At 46.4% G+C, this 19408-nt stretch overlaps 3 protein-coding genes across 3 annotated transcripts; 2 read left to right on the forward strand and 1 right to left on the reverse strand.

Annotated features, from left to right (window-relative positions):
• Positions 1 to 9541: 9541 nt before the first annotated feature.
• C8R40DRAFT_1057142 (uncharacterized protein) lies at positions 9542 to 9866 on the forward strand (the record flags this gene model as incomplete). The annotated part of the gene is made up of 2 exons (XM_046225129.1): positions 9542 to 9660; positions 9722 to 9866. Coding segments are annotated over 2 exons (264 nt in total), but the record flags the coding sequence as incomplete, so codon positions are not given.
• Positions 9867 to 12643: 2777 nt separating this feature from the next.
• C8R40DRAFT_645599 (uncharacterized protein) lies at positions 12644 to 13456 on the forward strand. Its single transcript, XM_046235755.1, has 3 exons — positions 12644 to 12888; positions 12964 to 13136; positions 13199 to 13456. The coding sequence occupies exons 1-3, from the start codon at positions 12817 to 12819 to the stop codon at positions 13341 to 13343; spliced, it is 390 nt and encodes a 129-aa protein (XP_046081486.1). The 5' UTR covers positions 12644 to 12816; the 3' UTR covers positions 13344 to 13456.
• A 113-nt stretch (positions 13457 to 13569) lies between these two features.
• Positions 13570 to 14851, reverse strand: C8R40DRAFT_1126464 (uncharacterized protein). Its single transcript, XM_046229024.1, has 5 exons — positions 14723 to 14851; positions 14640 to 14651; positions 14252 to 14559; positions 13967 to 14152; positions 13570 to 13889 (listed from the first exon to the last, which is right to left on the reverse strand). The coding sequence occupies exons 1-5, from the start codon at positions 14812 to 14814 to the stop codon at positions 13801 to 13803; spliced, it is 687 nt and encodes a 228-aa protein (XP_046081487.1). The 5' UTR covers positions 14815 to 14851; the 3' UTR covers positions 13570 to 13800.
• Between the last annotated feature and the right edge of the window lie 4557 nt (positions 14852 to 19408).

The raw sequence follows: 19408 nt of genomic DNA on the forward strand, positions 1-19408 counted from the left end.
AAGAATAGCCGCAATGGCGTAATCGGAAGCGTCGGTCTCCACGATAAGTGGGCGATTCGGCTCCCAATGGGCCAGTATCGGCGCAGAAGTAAAAGCAGTCTTGAGATTTTCGAAGGCCTCTTGACAGCTGCTGTCCCAGATCCAGGACGCGCCTTTTCGGGTAAGCCGAGTCATCGGCACAACGATATCACTATAATTATAAATAAAACGACGATAGAAGTTTGCAAAACCCAGGAAGGACTGGATGTCCTTAACCTTCCTCGGAACCGGCCACTCTAGAACGGTCTGAACTTTCTCCTTGGACATAGTCAATCCGTCGGGAGAAAGAATGTAACCCAAATACTCAACAGTATCCATATTGAATTCGCACTTCTCGGGGTTGGCGTAAAGCCGATGTTTCCGTAACCGCCGAAGGACTTCCTTAACGTGTTCTCGGTGTTCTTCTGGCGTATCAGAGTAGATCAGAATATCGTCAAGATAGACGATGACACAGACATCGAGCATGTCAGAGAAGATGTCATTAACAAACCGCTGGAAAGCCGCAGGGGCGTTCGTAAGGCCGAACGGCATGACCTTCCATTCGTAAGAGCCGTAGCGGGTCCGAAAGGTGGTCTTCCATTCGTCACCTTCAGCGATTCTGACCAGATGATAAGCGTGAGCGAGGTCCAATTTGGTGTATATTTTAGCTCTTTTCGGAGCGTCGAGGAGATCTGATATGAGTGGGAGTGGGTAACGATCCTTTTTGGTGATACGATTGAGTCCACGGAAATCGACGCAAAGGCGAAGTTTGCCGTCTTTCTTCGGGACAAAAAGGACCGGAGCGCCGTGAGGAGAGGATGATGGGGTGATGGCACCAGTAGCCAGCTGTTTGTCAATAAAGTCTTTAAGGGCGACTAACTCCTTTTCAGACAAAGGATAAATACGGCCGAGGGGCGGCGAAGCGCCCTCTTCCAAGTCAATCTTCAAGTCGTAAGGTCTGTGTTCAGGAAGAGAATCTGCAGCTATCTCGTCGAAGACGTCTGCAAACTCTGCGTACTCTTCTGGAATAGAAGGATGGAGTGGAGGGACAGTAGGAGTGGTGGAAGAGCGGTCGGCGGCGCGGGCCGCGACCTCTGAGTGGATAGCACGAAGTAAAATAGGTTCCATACCAGCGTCCTTGCAAGCCCTGTTAAAGACTGCAGCACTGACAAGTGCAATGTCGACCTCGGGGGTTTCCAGTTGAGCAGCGAATTGAGAGACCGTAGGATAAGAATAGATGGGTTCAAAGGGGAATTTGGACGAAAGGGGCTTGGCCCGTAAAGTCCGAGAGCGGGAGCGAGAGCGAGAGCGAAGTGAGTCCCCAGGAGGGGTCTCCAGAATTGTCGGTGAAACCGACGGCGAAAGTTCCGGTAGCGGAACAGCGACCTTTGCAACAACAGTGTTGGTAGCAGAAGGCACAGACGTCTGTGGAGAATCAAGATGTGAAGTGTTACGGAACGTAATGTTTCGAGATGCCCAGTCAATCAACGGATTGTAGCGGGATAAGAAACTGTAACCTAATACTGCTTTACAGGATGAATCTAAATGTGTAACATAAAAGGGTAATAGAAGCAGCTCGCCGGAAGGGAACCGAACGGCGATATTCGCCATATCGGTAATGGGTTTAGAAGACAATGAACCATCAAAGAGACGAAGATTAACAGGAGAAATTTTGGTCGTAGGAATAGAGTTCTGAGAAACGTAACGAGTATCGATGAAAGAGTCAGTAGAACCAGAATCAACAAGAGTAGGAAATTTAAGAAGAGCAGAGATGGGTTCGGCCGGCGCGGCCGAATCGGATAAAGGAAATTCAGTAGTTAAAGATATTACAAGAGATCGTTCAATGGAAGAAAGAGCGGACGCGTTGAGATATAACTCCCCAGGTGAGGTACGAACCTGATCAACGCAGCTCCCGTTTCGTACCGGGGAACAAGAGCTGCGGATTAGTTTTCCGAATCCTCTTCAACAACCTCAATGGTTGCTTCGGGGGTTTCTTCAACCTCGGCAGCGCGGCCCTTCGATTCCCGGGCCTTTCGCTTGTTGCAGTCAGCAATCTGATGCTTACCACCGCAGAAGAGACACAGGTTGTTCTTCATCCTTCTTTCCCGTTCGGAGGGAAGTACTTTACCATCTGCTCCTAGATGATTGAACGCGGGGCGCTGACCGCCGGATTGGCCGGAATTCGAAGAGTTCTGGGGCTTACCATTGTTGTTAGGCTTACCACCAGAGAAGGGTTTAGGTTTCGGCGTGAGCGGCGCCGAAGAGCCCGAAGGCTGAGAATTGTTTTGCTGGTTAGTAGAACCAGTCTTGAAGTCCGAGGAACCCTTCTTCGGGTTCCGAGCAATAAAAGGCTTGCCAGCCTCACGCTTCTTGGTTTCTTCGCGCTTCCAATAACGATTGTCAATACGAAGAACTTCTAGACGATAAGCGGCGAGCGTCGCCGGTTCGGGCAACCGCGCCATTTCGTCCTTAATGCGTTCAGCCAAGCCTCGTCCATAAGCCCATTTCAGGGCAGCAGAATCCCAGTTGGTACTAGCAGCCAGAGTGTTGAACCGGATGTTGTACTTCCGGATGTTCTCGGTTTCCTTCATCTTAAGGTTACCAAGGGCGTCCTCGGCCTCGCCTTGGGCGTCGTAAACGCCGAAATTGTCCTGTAGCTCCTTTACAAGGGCCGTGAAGGACGACGTCCAGGCCGGCAGCGAGTCGAGATCCGGATCGAGGATATCAGGGACAAACCATTCTTTGGCTGACCCACTGAGATAAGAGAGAGTGTAGTTCACCTTCCTTTGGTCGGTGAAGTACTTGGGACGGTCATTGAAGACCAGGGCGAGATTGACGAAGAATGTTTTGAGTTTTCGGGGATCCGAACCGTCGAATACCTCTGGCTCCTTGACCTTGCTCTTAGATTCAGAGCTGTCAGAGGGACGGCCGAGTGCGGCGAGAACGGTACCGAGGGTTTCAATGGAACCCTTGAATCCCGAGAGAAGATCCAACATAGCTCGTTGCTCGTTGGGGATGTCAGGAGAATTAGGAGAACGAGGACCACCAGGTCCACCAGGACCACCAGGTCCGCCGGGACCGCCGGGACCGTCAGGCCCACTGGGGTCACCAGGCTCACCACGCGGTAAACCGCCGGAATCGTCATCCAGATCGTCATTGTTGTTGTCGGCGCCCGGATCGTCGGGGTCGACAGGAGGGTCTTGATCATCGTGATCACCGGTGTCCAAATCGAAGTGAGGAGGTGGGTCACGAGGAGATTCAGAAGCAGCGCGACGTTGGGGTTGTTTCCCCGTACGGCGGGCTATGGCTTGGAGGATTGGAGAATCAATACGAGTAGTTGAACGGCCCCGAGCCGGAGCGACCACAGGGGGTTGTCCACGGCGAGGGGTCAGGACTTGGACAGGTTGTCCGTCACCAGTGTACAATGTACTGTACTCGAATTGTTGTTCTTCTTCCATGGCTTCAGGAAGAGTCGACGTAGTAGGAACTGTAGCTGGACCGAAACCGCGATTACGGCGACGTGGTTGACCAATTGCAGAGATAGAGTCGGAGAATGGGGCAAATGATTGGGCTGTAGTGAAGAAAGTGTTTTCTTCGGAGTTAGCTCTAGATTGAGCTCGAGTTTTCGGAGGCATAAAAAATGATATGTCAGTACGACGTTACGGATTGAGTTTAATTATACTGTTAAGATCATGTACACCGTGTAACCGTGCCAAGGCCACAGGGTGTCTAAGTGCGGAATACGAATGGGACAGTAGTGAAGTTATTAACAACACCGCCGTTACGCCGTATGTCCCCGGAGGTCGAGAGTATAGAAGAGAGGAGCTGAGTAGCAGCCAAGTCGGAGCGGCGATAACGCCGGTGACGAGGAGCGAACCAGAGAACGTATAAGTCCTAAGGTAGAGTAGAGAGAACTTCAAGGCAGTAAGCCTGAAGACTTAGAGGAGCACAGAGTGAAAGAGGGAATCTAAGTCGATAATTAAACTGAGGAACTACAGTAGCGTACAGGCAGTATTTATATCTACGGATCGGCGCAGCGGTGCGGAGCGCCAGACTAACTACTAGGAGCTATATGAGTAGTACCTGCAGGGTAGAGTAAAAGACAATAAGAAGGGACTAGAACGAAAGGGTATGTGTAGCGAGAAAGAACAATAAGAGTGAGATAACAATAAGGAGCAGATCTTCGGAATCCCGAACGGCGGAATGGAGGCCCGCGGCATGGACTTGACAACGATCCAACTCCTCCTGCTCGTTTAGGGACATGGGGTAAATCTTGGTACGCATAGTTGCCGGTGCTCCAGGTATGAGATCAATTGCATGGTCCCAAGGTTGGTGGGCAGGTAATTGTTCGGAGGCGGATTCTGAGAAAACCTTCTTGAAATCACGATACTGCTCAGGGACCATTTCTTTGAAGGTTTTAATGGGTTTGTCTCGGTTGGCTTCCTCTGCTAGCTGCTGGGAGTAAGTGAATCCTGTGGCGCACCAGACTTCCTCCATCTGTTCCTCTAGAATTCCTGCTTTTACCCATGCCCGGCGAGTTTTATGATTGGCTCGAATTCGGTGTATTGGTGGTTCTTCCACCGCTGCTGATTCACTCTGTTCAAGGGTCACTTCCAGTGGCACCTCAATGTGGGGGGTTTCTGCGGGAGGTTCCAGGTTCGGAAGTTCAAGGATCGGGCTTTCTGTGTGAGTGGCGGCTAGATGAGAGTACAAGATCTCCTTGTCTGGGACTTCTTCTATCATTACTCGAGGAGGCTTTACCGAAAGTCGTCCTTTCTCCCAATCAATCTCCGGATTTACCTTCCGTAGCCAGGGGAGTCCAAGGATGATGTCTTCACCTCCTGGGTTGGTGATCAGAAAGTCCATCCATCGCTCTTGATTATCCACTGTGAGTGCTAGACGTGCAAAATGGGTTATCTGTCCAGCTCAGTTAGGTGTTCCATCGATATTAAAAACGTCGATTGGTTTATGAAGGGGTGCACATCTTACATGGTTCCAGGTGGCAAAGTCTTGGTTTAAAAACAGGGTGGTAGCTCCACAGTCTACCATGGCTGCAGTTGTTATACTATGATTCCTTCCTCTTAGTCTCACATGAATTCGGAAATGTGGGGAAGTGGAGTTAAATTCCCGGATCGACGATATTGTACATGATGGGTGCGAGTCATACGAAGAAGTAGCGAACACAACAAACTGATTATGGGTACTCTCAGTGCAGCCGAAGCGGGTACCCTCTTTAAAAACCCTGTTGAAAGCCAGAGGACGAGGAGGACATAGCATTAGCACGATCAAGTAATTCCCTTATTTGACCAATCTGGTTGGAAAAGTCCTGGTTAGGGGGGCTCGGAGTAGCAGGTACGGGTGCAGGAGCAGATGTTAGGGTCGAGGAAGCAATCTGGACGGATTCATTTGGGAACAGGGAGAATGGCGCGGGTCCTGTAGCAGATATCTGTTGGCGTCGAGGTTGCTGGCGTCGGCCTCGGTCTCGTCCGAGTCCCATGAACTTGTCTTGGCAGACTGCTTCCAGATGTCCTCAGCGTCCACAGTAACGGCAGGTGGTTTCTTGGTGTGGGCAGTTTTGCTTGACATGACCTTGGGCACCACAGCCAAAGCACCGTCCTCGCATGCGAGCTAGGTATGCCTCCCTAGTATTCCCATTACTAGTGTGGGTTGCATCAATGTCCATAGCGTGGGGGTCAGCAGGGGTAGTGTGAGCGGTATGTGTGGGAGGGTATCCAGAGTTCCGGCCAGTCATGGTGGGATCGTGCAGGTAGACATCCACCAATATGGCCCATTTGATTGCCTCCTTCAGAGTCAGAGCAATTCCTTGGGCAATGTTTATGGTGATGAGATGTTGTCGGATCTCTGGGAGTAACGCAGTGAAGAAACGTTCCCGCAAGTCAATATCAGACATTTCAGTCCGATCTCCGATATCCTTGAATTTCTGAGCGAATTCCGCAACTGTCTGCCCTTTACTTTGTGTGAGATTCTTGATCTCGCTACGGGCTTCCATACCTGGGTCCATTGGTTCAAACCGTTGGCTAAATTCCTTCAAGAACATATCCCAATTTCCTCCAAAAGGGGGATTTTCTGCACTGAAATGTAGCAGATGGGGGGTTGCCCAATCTCCGGCACTTTCTGTGAAGAAGCCCAAGGCGGACTTGATGAGTTTTACTTGGCTTTTGGCGAGATCAGGTTGTTCTGACGCCCAATTTTGGAACTGAGCCATGAAGCGACGAGCTTCAGCACCATCTTTACCCTTGAAAACCTCGGGTTTGTTCATGCTTGACTTGGAGGATGAGCGTTCCTCCATAGCTGTAGCAAGGTTAGCTACTTGTCTGATGAGCTGAGCCATGAGATCCTCAGCAGAGGTATTTGGGGCAGGCGGGACAGGAGTCGACATGATGGGAGTAGGCAATCGGGGTTGGGGAATTGGCAGGAAGGTTATATTGCTCACAGTGAGTGGCTCTTGGATTGAGTTGGGAAGGGCGTTGGGGCAAGGTTAAGACTGGCAATCGCGCCAAGTATTGTCGTTGTTGTGGGCGTGAGCTTGGTCTCTGGGGTCAAGTGCATGTGGGAGTGCGGAGCAGTCTATACTGGCAGCAGGTGTTTCAGAATCGGGCGGGACTGGGGAAGACGTGGTGTCTATGGATCCTGCAAGGACAACCTTATCAGTAGGCTGTCAGTGCAGTAATGGATCTTGACCTAATGTCACAAAGCGGCAGAGGCAGAGTGACTAGCGGAGCAGGAAAGCGGAGTGACTAAGTAAGGCAGCAAGGCAGAGCGGCTAAGCAGGTCAGTGAGGCAGAGCGACTAAGTGGAGCGGAGGCAAACTGGTCCCAGATAATGACAGAGATATATTGAGTATTGTAGTCATAGGTAATAGTAAGTAAGCACATACCTGGTCCCAGATAATGACAGAGAGGTCAAGATAAGGGACCAGGCTGTGGAGGGTTGGCTATATATACATAATCCGGTCTGCGAGAAACAACGATGTAATACTGTACAGTTCAGGGGCAAGGAAGGTGGCAGAAGCCGGTAGAAAGAGAAGATTGGTCAGGTGGATCAGTAATCAATGGGGGTTTGACAGTGATGGGATGATGTATTGTACAAGTAAAGGCGTCGAGACGGTGAGAAAAGGAAAATGATAGGGGCTGCGTACTTTATGACAGAGTCAATTATGCTCACTCATACAAAGAACATACAAATCCATCGGGGACTTCGACGTTAGAGACATTCTTTATTCAGGAAGTTGAGGTTTCCTGTGAGAATGATGCATTCCTCTGACACAACAGGGATGGTTACGCATGGGGCAGGTTGAGGGACTCAGAGCATGCAATAATCGTCGCTGGGGTGAGCTAAGAGTGAGGACAAATAATAGGTATATGTAAGGATTAGATAGTAATATCGAAGGCAAGGCAAGTTGAATATTAATGAGTCATTGAACATACTGTAGCTGCAGAAATGCCCTGAATGCAGACAACTGCAATAAGGACAATAAAGAAAGTTTTGGTAGAGAACATATTGAGCTGTAAGTAGTTCCGAATACTGGTCACCAGATGCAGTGTGACCATTCGAAGTTGCAACTGCTGACACTGTGGGGATGAGCCAATGTCTTTGTGGTGAAAATGTAGAGAAAATGCAAGGATTTTTACCAAAATTCATTGAAAATCCTGAGCACAAATTTTAATACTTTTTGTGTGGCGATTATTATGAAGCTATTGTGAATTTGGCAGGGGGCCATGCTTATTTTAAATTATCTTTTCATAATTTTACCATAACCTCAGCTTAATCCCTTCAAAATATCTGCTGCCATATCTTTGTACATAACCTCGAGATAAAACCCACATTTTTGCCTTGAGGAAATCGGCTCATCCCCGCAGAGTGAGAAAACAACCCGAGTTCGATCATGAGCCACTTTCTCCATCTTGATGTTAACTGCAATTGCGGAAATTGTTTGCTTCCAGAGCAGTATTTTAAAGAGGGTATGATAAGGATGGAGGAAATGCAGGTAAATTTGTGCTAATGCTGAAGCATCTGTTCTAGAACTACAGAAGGCGATTTGAGATATATCCAGGTTTAAAGTGATCCCAAGACTGTAATGTGCTTCGTATCTAGCGCGCGAGCAGTTATAGGGACATTCGATAGGATATGCTGTAGAGGTAATTTTGCCAAATGGGATGCATTGGATTCTGATGAACACAAATACCCCCAGGTACATTAACAATAGCACCCCATCTTTGAGGGTTGCAAAGTGGAAGTACAATGAGAACCATAGCAATTAATAACTGGATTGAGCACTGCATAGATAGTTTTCATCACAGAGCAGGAATAGCAGTATTGTCGGTACTCCTCTGGTTGGGCGATGACAATGGGTGGGAGATGGCAAAAGATGACTAGAGCATCGACAAATTTGATTAGTTATGTAACTTACCTTCTCAAAGTGCATTGAATATTGAAGTCGGGTGTTTGCGCATTTTGCAAAACGTCAACACAAAGAGGAAGATAAAGAGAGAGTAGGAGAGAGACTGTATCTGATTGTATGTGCAATTACGTAATTCAGTGCAGCAATTCCTTACCATCGTGATGCTTTGGTTGGAAAAATGCAATTCATGACGTTTTCCAACCAACTCTATCATCCAGCGCTTTCTCAAGTCCATTGCAGAACCATGAAACACTTCCTGGAAAAGTCTCTGATTTTGGCTATGAAAACACAAGCTGCTAGCATATTCTCATTCTCCTCATTCTACTCCGTGCAGTTTGCAGGATCTAGACAGCAATTTTCTACCCCTCAAACTTTGTCATGATGCTCGAAATGCTGCCACCATTCGTTTGGCTCTAGGAGCAGAAGGAAGGAATGAGTCCTTCGTATGTTTTGAAACTTTTACCCAATATTAGTATCTTGATCCCAGCACTACTTGTTCATCCCCAGCCCATACTCATTGCCTTGTTGCACGAAATGTTCTACCCAGTGATTTATTCAGGGCACAATTTCCGGCAAAACTTGAAAGAAAAGGAATAGGAATAGGTGCATAGTAAGTTCACCCCATGTAGTGATTTTGTTGGGCATGTCAGACGGACGGAATGCTCTCAACTGTGAGTACTGGCTTTTTTAATCAGATTTTTCAATCACTCTTTGACCATCTCAGCGTCTAAGGAATGAGGGTGGAATGCTTGTGGTACATCTGACTGCCCCAAGGAAGTGCTAGGTGAAATTAACATCAAGTAGAGAGAAGACTATAAAGCATGGGTTGAAATGGGCGTAATGTTCCTCAGCAGCTGCGAATTCAAATCATCACTCGAAATTTGTTAAAGTACAATATGTTCTCCACCAAAGCTTTCTTGGTTGCCTTTGTCGCTTTAGTCGGCGCTCAGGTTGTTTCTGGAGCTGCGGTACGTTCGCACAGGACCTCTGTCCTCGTCCTCCTCATGAATCTGTTACAATTTGCTTATTGTTTACGCTCTCATTGGCCTTTAGCTCGTACCAGCGACAATCACTGCATGCTCCGGCCTCCCGTCTAATGGATGTGTCACCATCCCCGTTGTTTCCGATGTTTGCACGGATCTCACTGGGGGCCTTAGTTTCCTGAACCAGGAGATCTCTGCCATTGTTGTCCCTGATGGATTTGTGTGTTCGTTCTATGAGTGAGTGGTGTTTCTGGACCCAGGATTAGTAGCCTGAATACTAACAAGCACCTGATATCAGGGAATTTGGATGCCTCGGGAGTCAGAACGCACAAAATGTTGTTGTTCTTACTGGTGGAACCTGGAATATGTTTTCCGTTCCTGGGATCGCTGGTACTCAGGACTTCAATGACTTAACCAGCTCGTTCAGCTGCTCTCCAATTTAATTTCCCCAACCATATAAGTAACAGTTGTTAGCCTAATGTGTTTGTTGTGATAGGTGGTTATAGTCTTCGTGGATTTTATTTTTGTTGGATATGTTTACGTTGCCACATGCTATTAGTAAAAAAAAATTTGATTATAGTAGTCAGTGTAGTTCTCAATTGAATTTAGAATGTGCCTGAATCACCAGCTTGAAAGAAACCAGTGAGTGCCAATGGTGATAACAGCCTGGGGAAAAACAAGAAGACAGCCAGCACAACTTCTAGGAAGATAGAAAGAGTAACGGAATGTGGTCTGGCAGTGAAAGCATTTTTTGAAAGAGAAAAGAACTACCACGACCGTGACATAGAATGACAGGAGCTCTATTACCGCCAAAGTCATCACCAAAGCCAGTAACAGCCAATCATGAATGTATAGTAAATACAAAAAAACACCTAGCGCCGACGAGGCGTCAATAGAGGCAACAAATAACATTGTAAAGGCGTTCAAGTAGAAACTATGGATTTGAGTGCGGTGACGCGTAAAAGTGCAGCTGCAAAGAAAAAAACAAGTTTCATTTAGTCCGAAATCGACAAATATGTATACCATACGAGGGATTAATACCATCTAGGTCTCCCAAGGACAGAGCCAATTGTGTGTCTGAGTTATTGGATCAAAGGGCTGCTCAATTCTAATCGTTTTGAAAATGATTTAAATCACTCGTGAAATTTAGGAACAACCGATGATGCCGACGGTGCTTACATGAGGCACAATGTCCGGGAAATGATAGAAGTGTCGGGTGGACAGACTTTTTTAGTGTATTTTTTCACTGTTCAGATAGGTTCAGATTATGGACTCAAACAGACTTAATTCCAGAGTGTATAATGATGCATTGCTTTTATTGGAAAACATGTATATGTATAGTGCCACTGACCAACACGACGGAGACTGGAGTTACCTTCAATGGTCCATCGTTGTTTTGAGCACATGAGGCTGCTGCTTGAGGCATCCGAATCTGAGACCGAGAACCTCCGGATGTTGTACCTCATGTAAGCACTGTCGGCATCATCGGCTGCTCCTAAATTTCACGAGTGATTTAAATCATTTTCGAAACGATTAGAATTGAGCAGCCCTCAAAGCAATTTATGCGTAATATGAAAATTCGTCATTTAAATGTACAACAGTCGAGGTTGACTAATGCTTGGACCATCCTTGGTTCAGTAGTCACCTAAGTACCTGTACATCAACAGGGAACATTTAGCAAATATGCCTTGCGATCAACGACTATATGAAATCGTGATTCAATTCAGCGAGAAAATACAACCAACAAACAGGACTAGCCTCTAGAAACTTCTATTGGAGTGAATGAGGCGTGCAGTATAGACAGTCAGTCGTAGCGAGGCGATGAGTACGGCGAGGGATGACAAGAGACGGGAGATTTCAATTTGAGATTGATCAACGGAAAACTTCGAACAGTAGAATGAGTCATTCACAATTTTCTCTTTCCTTTTCTTCTTCTGTGTAGACATTGAACAGAGGGACTACGGTAACTGTGAACGTTTGGAATGGGAGATTGAATGTGAGTTTAATGACTGCTTAGACGGCTCGACCATGCTGGATGTCTACTCTAACCATCTAGCATTCCGCTGCAAAGAGGGCATCGGCTCATGACTATCCCAGTTCGATAACTATATTATCACAAATTGAAGCGAGTTGTGAGCGATCTTGACCCCGTCAGAGTGGATATAATATCAATGATCTTCAGCCCACGTAGTATAGGTGTGTACGACCTTTTGCGTGGAACGTTCATTCGATCGCAAACTCGATAAGAAAGATTGTAACCGGATTCGTTGCAGAGTCCCGTCGTTAAGCTGTCAGTGCGCAAGCACTTACGATCTCAGGACGTGGACGGGAAGCTCGAAGTAGAACTTGAAGAAGACTTGAAGAAACCGAAATCAGCAAAATTCATTGAAGCGATTCTTTTCTGCTTTGTTCACAATTTGCTAGGTAGGTCCTCGTTGACTGGAGTTACTAGTATTCCGCGTTCAAATAAACGAAAGAAAGTTGCTAGAAATTTAAAGTTGACGTTGAAAGCTGATCAATGTAAGAGGAAAAACTGTCGCTTAGCGCCGGAAAGCTTTTTTTTTTCATCGCAAACGCTCACTGAATGAGTTCAACGATACTTCAAGACCGTTGAAGACGCTTGAAACCCCCTAATTCCCCTTAACACACGATACACCGTAGTTGGTGCAAGCTTTCGAGTTGGGAAAGATTGGTAGAAAGTAAGTGATTTCTCGTTGAATTCATTCCAGAGTCATATCTTGTCATATCTTGTCATCTTTCGCCGTACTCATCGCTTTGCCACAGCGCAATTATACTGCTACATGGTATACAACCCTATAGAATTGTGACCTCAAGGCCACATTAATCAGATATCGACTGTCTCTCGAGCTGAGGCTTTTCCGTTCATCACATCCTGTCAGAATCATGTCTGTTGGTCTATTGGATATTCTATCGCCGCTCATGTGCAAGAAGCTCATCGCAGTTTTGGATTGAAGAGGATTAAAATGCAAGCATTGAATGATTGAAGCTCGAAGGATAGAATAAATCGGTACGTGATTTTTAAATACTTACCTACTCACCAGTGCTCACTTTGTGACTGATGGATGGATTGTTCACAAACTCGTGCGTTTACCTTTAGTTTTACACCCGGTGCTCCAACGTGAACTATTTGAAGAGTCGTCGATATCAACATTCCCCGCGTCACTAGCTTACTCTATCATTTTGTTCGCTGTTTCCTTACTCGAATTAGCTGCCGAGACGGATAGAGCAAAATGGATTTTTGGCAATGTCGAGAAGGAAACAAAGAGTATAAAGGTTACCTCCAACTTTCCTTGGGTTTCCTCAGCAGTTGCGACTTCTTCAGTTCGTCACCCAGCACTTCAGTCTTGCACTCGATATTTCTCTAAACCCAACATGTTCTCCACCAAAAGTTTCTTCGCTGCCTTTGTCGCTTTCGTCGGCGCTCAGGTTGTTTCTGGCGCTGCGGTACGTTCGATTAGGATCTGTGTCCTCGCCTGTCGCACCGTCGCTTACTCGTTACGCTTTATCGATATCCTTTAGCTCGCCCCAGCGACAATCACTGCCTGCTCCGGCACCATCAACCCGCCTAACGGATGTGTTGACATCCCCGTCGTGTCCGACGATTGCACGGATTTCACTGGAGGCCTCAGCTTCCTGAACAAGGAAATCTCCAACGTTGAAGTCCCTGCAGGATTCGTGTGCTCTTTCTACGAGTGAGCGCTTCTGACTTGAGATCTGCTTGGACTTGGAATGCTAACGACCGCCACGATAAAAGGGAATTCGGATGCCTCGGGAGTCAAAACGCGCACAACGTCGTTGTGCTTACTGGTGGAACCTGGAATATGGAATCCGTTCCCGGAATCGCTTCGACCCAGGACTTCAATGACATGGCGAGCTCTTTCACTTGCTCCCCGGTTTGATGTCGAGAGCTGTTTTGTCGGAGTACCACGATAATCTGTGTTCGTAGTAGTTATATTCGTGGCTCTTGGTCTTTCTGAATATTATTGATATGTGACTCTTGCTCGTCTCCGATCAAACAACTGAGACAAGGATACGCTGGTGAAGAATCTGAAAGCGCTTCAGCACCGTAGTTGCTTGAAAGTCAGCACAGTTCTAATCGGAGGGTAAGTAGTAATGATGATCGGATGCTCCATGTCATTCACGCAATTGGGTACATTCAACACTCGCCAGCTTTAGACAGAGCGATTACATTCATACATTCCGATGACAGCTAAAAACAAGAACAGACAACAACCAGTGCAAAAAGAGAAAATCAAGTAATGCTTCCACGGAGAGCAAAGATAAATGCGGTTTGGTTAAGAAAATCCATCCGACAAGGAAGATCGCCAACTTCCAATTTATAGCACGAAAGAACATCTACCAGTCTCCTCCACCGCCGAAATCATCTCCACCACCAAAGCCATCACCGCCGCCACCATAGTCATCCATTTGGCCTTGTTGGACACCTGCGATAGAATACGAATCCATTGTCAACATCGAGGAAGATCGAAGCCAACAGAACACTAAGGACTCGAGAACTCACCATCCTGGTAAGCATCGAACCGTTCTTCGTCTTCGTGATGTTCAATCATTTCTCCAATGACCGCGCCACCTAATAATCCAGCAGCTCCTACACCGAGCATCGTACCCATCCCAGGACCAGATTTTTTGGGTGGCGGAGCTGGAGCGTATTGCTGAGGAGGGTTGCTGCTTGGTCGGCCGAAGAAGCCTGGAAAGGATCAGTTTGAGAAGTTTGGGTAAGTGAAAGTATTGAAGACAATGGATCACATTAGCAATTTGTTCCGGATTTAAAATTCGTTCAGCTTACCACGACTTTCCTCTTCTCTATATCCGCCGTAACCTGGCCCACCATATCCAGGACTGGATCCATATCCCTGTTGAGGAGGTTGGCCGCCGCCGTAATAAGGTTGAGGCGGAGGAGATTGTTGATACCCGCCGTAACCTGGGTATTGACCTTGAGGTTGGCTATTATATCCGTAGCCAGGACTACCAGGACCAGGAGGCGGTGGACCAGGAGGAGGTCCATATGAATTGGGGGCAGGAGAAGTCGGGGGTGCGCCGAGAGGATGTGTCCACGTCGTTACTGGAGGATCTACGTCTGTATTCACATAGAACCTGATGAGAGCAAATCGCTCGATATTAGTATATACTATTTTCCATTGGTATAATTGGAGAAATATGCTCTAAACACTAACCAAGCTCGATAGCTGTCAATATCAACGATTGAAATTAGGTTGTTTCTGATCGACCCGATATTTCGCAGATGTAAATTACTTACTTATTATCATACCGCGTAAGCCAGCCACGAGGTAGTGGTCGTCTATCCGGATTCTCGTTGGGAGGATATGGATATGGTGGAGGTGCGGACATGGATGAGTAGGACGGAAAGGAATTGACTAGGGTTGAACAGCTGTTCAGCCGGATTTATAATGCACAGTGTCACAGCCTCGGCATTCAAACTCAAGCACCGGCCCTTTAGGTCACAGCATTTGACATCTCTTTCCATGCCACGTCTATGTAGCGAAATTGCTAATAGTGGCCCCGAGGCTACTGAAGAGATTTTCAAAAATTATTCCCACTATGGATGTTTTTCTAATGAGTCAAGGCAACTGAGAATAGTCTCAAGTATCAGACTGAGGCCCGGAAACCCGAGTCAGGCAATTCATGGTAAGTTGGGTCCAATAACTTCGTCACATCATGGAAAATGTGATGCTCAGCACCCATGTAGCACCTGTCTAGACTCCTATTTCACTGCGCCACCGGGCAAAAACATTGTCTGGAAAAGGAAATGAGAACAGTTATGGGAAAGTTGACCTTTTACAGTAAGTTTATGGGGCGAAACATAACATATTTTGTGCTCGAGAAAACTTTAGGTAAATATTTCCTTTCTCGGAGGGGGTCCCGCCCTGGATAATCAATGGTAATGAATTCCTTTCGCAAATAGAAGAAGTGCCCTTTTGTAGTTATTATTCCAAAAAGATAAAGCTTTGGGATTCTTTATGTCTCCCTTTATCAGATGTAAAAAGTGTTGAAATTGATTCCTTTTTATATCTTAAATTAATTACTTTTTTAAACAGAAAAACAAAATGACCAATAAGGGGGAGATTCACAGTAGACTAAACTCAATGAAAATACACTTAACAGACTGTTGTTGGGTGATACTAGTTTCAGGGAGACTTTCAGAGCTTTTTTGTCCTGTCAGTGGTGAGAATATATTCACCTCACCTGTAGTGCTTTACCCTAACCAACTGGAATATTTTTACATACCACCTGGTACTTTTCTCAGAATTCTTTGCCTGCAGGCACATAGTACCTTTGCCTCAAATCTCTCCACAATGTTCTGGTTTCAAGAACTCATTCTGCCTTGGCCCAATATAGACTCAAAAGTTCTTGATCCTGTTAACACAAGTTTAAACTCAGTTGATAGCAAAACAACTGTATTAAGCTGTAAGGTTAAACTATGGTATGTTAGTATATAGTATTTGGATGTAGTTGTTATTGAGCTCACCTCAGTTGATAGCAAAACGACTGAGGAAGCTCGGATACTCTGCAGTGCATGATATATGTAGAACTGTACAGTTTATAAATCTCAGCGTATACATACTAGAGGACGGGAGGTCAAAGCAGTTATGTATTACTGTATGTACAGAGTTGCTCCCCAACACCCCCCCCCCCCCTACTCTGTATGATCACTCCCTAGTTGTGATACCAGCTTTGAGTGAGCCATTCCATTGAGGGGCTTGGTAAATAAGTCCGCTATGTTCTCCCCCAACTGTATCCTCTGTACCTTCACCATGCCATTAGCGACCTTCTCCCAGATATAATGATGCCTCATTTTGATATGCTTGACTAGTGCATGGTGCTTCGAGTTCTCCATTAAGTATACACATCTGAAGTTGTCTCCCAGTAGGTCTACAGCTCCTCCCTGCATGAGGTCAGTTTTGGACAGGAAAGATGTCAGCCACACTGCCTGTTGCATTGTGTGGGAAAGTCCAATGTACTCTGACTCGGTGGTGGACAGCACAACCGTTGCCTGCCTCCTTGAGCTCCAGGACACGGGGGTGCCTACCATGAAAAAGACATAGCCTGAGGTGGACCTATATGTGTCTTTGCACCCCACATGATCTGAGTTGACATAAGTATATGGCTTCAGTTCAGCTCCGGGCAGTGGATTTGTACCTGTTGGGGCACAGTATTGGGTAAATGATCTGCAGTATATATCCTGCAACCCACTGAATGCAGTCCTAGTGCTGACATCTGGGGTTCAGCTGGTACCAAGCCAGTAGTCCTGCCATGAATGCTAGATCTGGCTGTGTACATACCTGCTGTCATGCCATGACCCATTCTTTCATTCTGTTCTACCTACTCAGAACCTCCTTACACTTCCTTCAAGCTCCTCACATACCTCCCTCCCATTACATACTTTTATGCTCACAAGCAGCTCCCACAACTCTGACATGCATTGAAGGCTCGGAACCTCCCAAACCAACACACGACATACCCTATCTCCATTTGTACTTCATCTTGATCACCTACTTTATGCTCACCAGATCCCCCAGTGTTCCCTTGTTAGCTTCCCTGTACCTATTTAAGCAACTCCATAATGTCCAAAAGCCCAGCTTGGTATATCTTAATCACACACCCTTTAACATAGGTCCAATCCCTTTGTACCTGCTACCTATATGGATCATATGCACTTTGCTATGATGGTGAATCAGGTATTGGTCTCAGTGCTTGGACTGATTCGAATTGGGCTTCTGATCCTTATACACGCCGGTAACAAATCAGATTTTTCATGAAGCTTGCCAATGGCATCTTCTCTTGGACCAGCCATGCACAGAAGACAATTGCTCACTCATCTACAGAGGCTGAATATATGACATTGTCTAATTGCAGCCATCAAGTGGTTTGTCTGTAATCTACTGTCATGCCCTACCCCGTATTCTTCTCTGAATCCTAGCTCCCCAAGTGCACCCGCATCACCTCCCACTACCTCCTCCGTCTTCTCCTTTCTCTAACCCTCCCCATTATCCAAACACCCTGAAGAAGGCTTCCCCGACGCGTGTGAAGCTTCCCTGACACATGTATGGAACCTTCCTATCACCAACTCCATTAGGTATTAATCTCGATTACCGCCTCATGTTCCCCACCCAGATTCTCCAATGTTCCCTTGTTCACTTCCCTCACCTATTTAAGTAGTCTCACAATGTTCCTAAGCAGTAGCTTGGTATATTTTGAATACACACCCTTTTGCATAGGTCCAGTCCCTGTCCCTTTGTACCTGCTAACTATATGAATTTCTTTTACTTTCTGTTTCTTTATCTCTGTTTCTCTATTACTATCTCATCTCTACGGTCGTCTAAACAATCCAATACATGCTTTTACCTCAAGTCTAAGCAATCCGAGTGAGTCTTCAAGCTCCCTCAACCAATACTAAAGCTTCCCAAACATCTATTGTTTTGGTGAGCCAACCTCCCCCAAACCTCTTCAAGCTCCCCAAGCTCAGGGACCTTGATCTAGCTAACATCGAAGCTATCCCCTATGTCGAACTATATATTGCTTCTCTGTTCCCACCTCCAATGCTTGAGGACATCTGCCTCTACCTCCACTTCCCGGGACCTCCCTCCCGAGCTTCCACTCCATCGGGAGCTCTTACGTCTGGAACTCCCTACCTCTATGATCTATCACAATCCTGTACTGTCAATCCTATTCACTACAACTCGAACTACGTAGCCGTCCGACGTTCCCTAGCTCCTAGCAACCTCTAGCCCCATTAACATCCTAGGGACCTCCCAGGACCTTCTAGGAACCTCTTCAAAGGTCAATCCTTTCAATCTGAACTACTCGTAGGTCATTCCCATCCTTGGTCGCGGTTACCGTAGCTCCCTTCGAGCTCCAGCTTGCTCCTAGCATGCTACAACATAAATCCCTTATACCAAAACCTACCCTAAGACCTATTCTGACCCAGGTCTTACATCTACTTGAGGAATTAGGCTATAAGCTTGATGCTATTTCCATTGCTGGAGACAATCAAAGATCCATTTTCATGGCATCAAATCCTGTCACTAGCAAGCACTCAAAACACATTGACATCTGGTATCATTATATCCATGGCCTTGTGCAAGTATTCTTCATATATGGCAGTAACAACCCTGCAGATCTTTTCACAAAGAATCTAGGGTGCATCAAATTTGAGCTATTCCGCTCAATGCTTGGACTTGAGTTCTACTCATCCACCAATCCCTAGGCTGTCTGCCTGGCCTGATGCCTACCGCTATTGCTTCAAGCAAAGTACTTTACTGTGCTGCTCAGCAAGGGGTGTGTTGAACACAGCTATGCAGTTCACATGCCACTAATATGATCATGTGTTATGCTATGTCATATGTAGTCATATGTAGTCATTTACTCTATGTGGATTCCTCAGTACTTTCTTATGTAATACTGTCATACAATTATGTATATAAGCAGGCTGTATCCTGTACTGGAATTGTTAAGATCATGTACACCGGAAAGCTGTGCCAAGGACTGTTCAGTGTCTAAGGGCAGAAGGTTGAATGGGACAGTAGTGAAGTTGTTAACAACACCGGCTGCTAGTCCCTGGAGGAGAGAGAGTAGAAGAGAGGTAGCCAGAAGCAGCCAAGTCAGAGCAGCGGTAACGCTGATGACAAGGAGCGAACCAAAAAAACTTGTGAGTCCTGAGGTCAGAGTGGAGAGTACTTCAAGATGATGAGCCTGAAGACTTAGAGGTCAGAGAGAGACAAGAGAGGGTGATCTAAGTTGATAATTAAACTGAAGAACTACAGTATAGTACAGGAGTATTTATACCTATGAATTGGTCCATTGGAGCAGAGCGCCAGACTAACTACTAGGGGCTATATGTATAGTGCCTTCAGGGTAGAGAATAAGACAATAAGGAGAGACTGTAAGACCTGGGTCAGAATAGGTCTTAGGGTAGGTTTTGGTA

This window comes from Lentinula edodes, assembly GCF_021015755.1.
Source record: "Lentinula edodes strain Le(Bin) 0899 ss11 chromosome Unknown C8R40scaffold_45, whole genome shotgun sequence".
Taxonomy (NCBI): Eukaryota; Fungi; Basidiomycota; class Agaricomycetes; order Agaricales; family Omphalotaceae; genus Lentinula; species Lentinula edodes.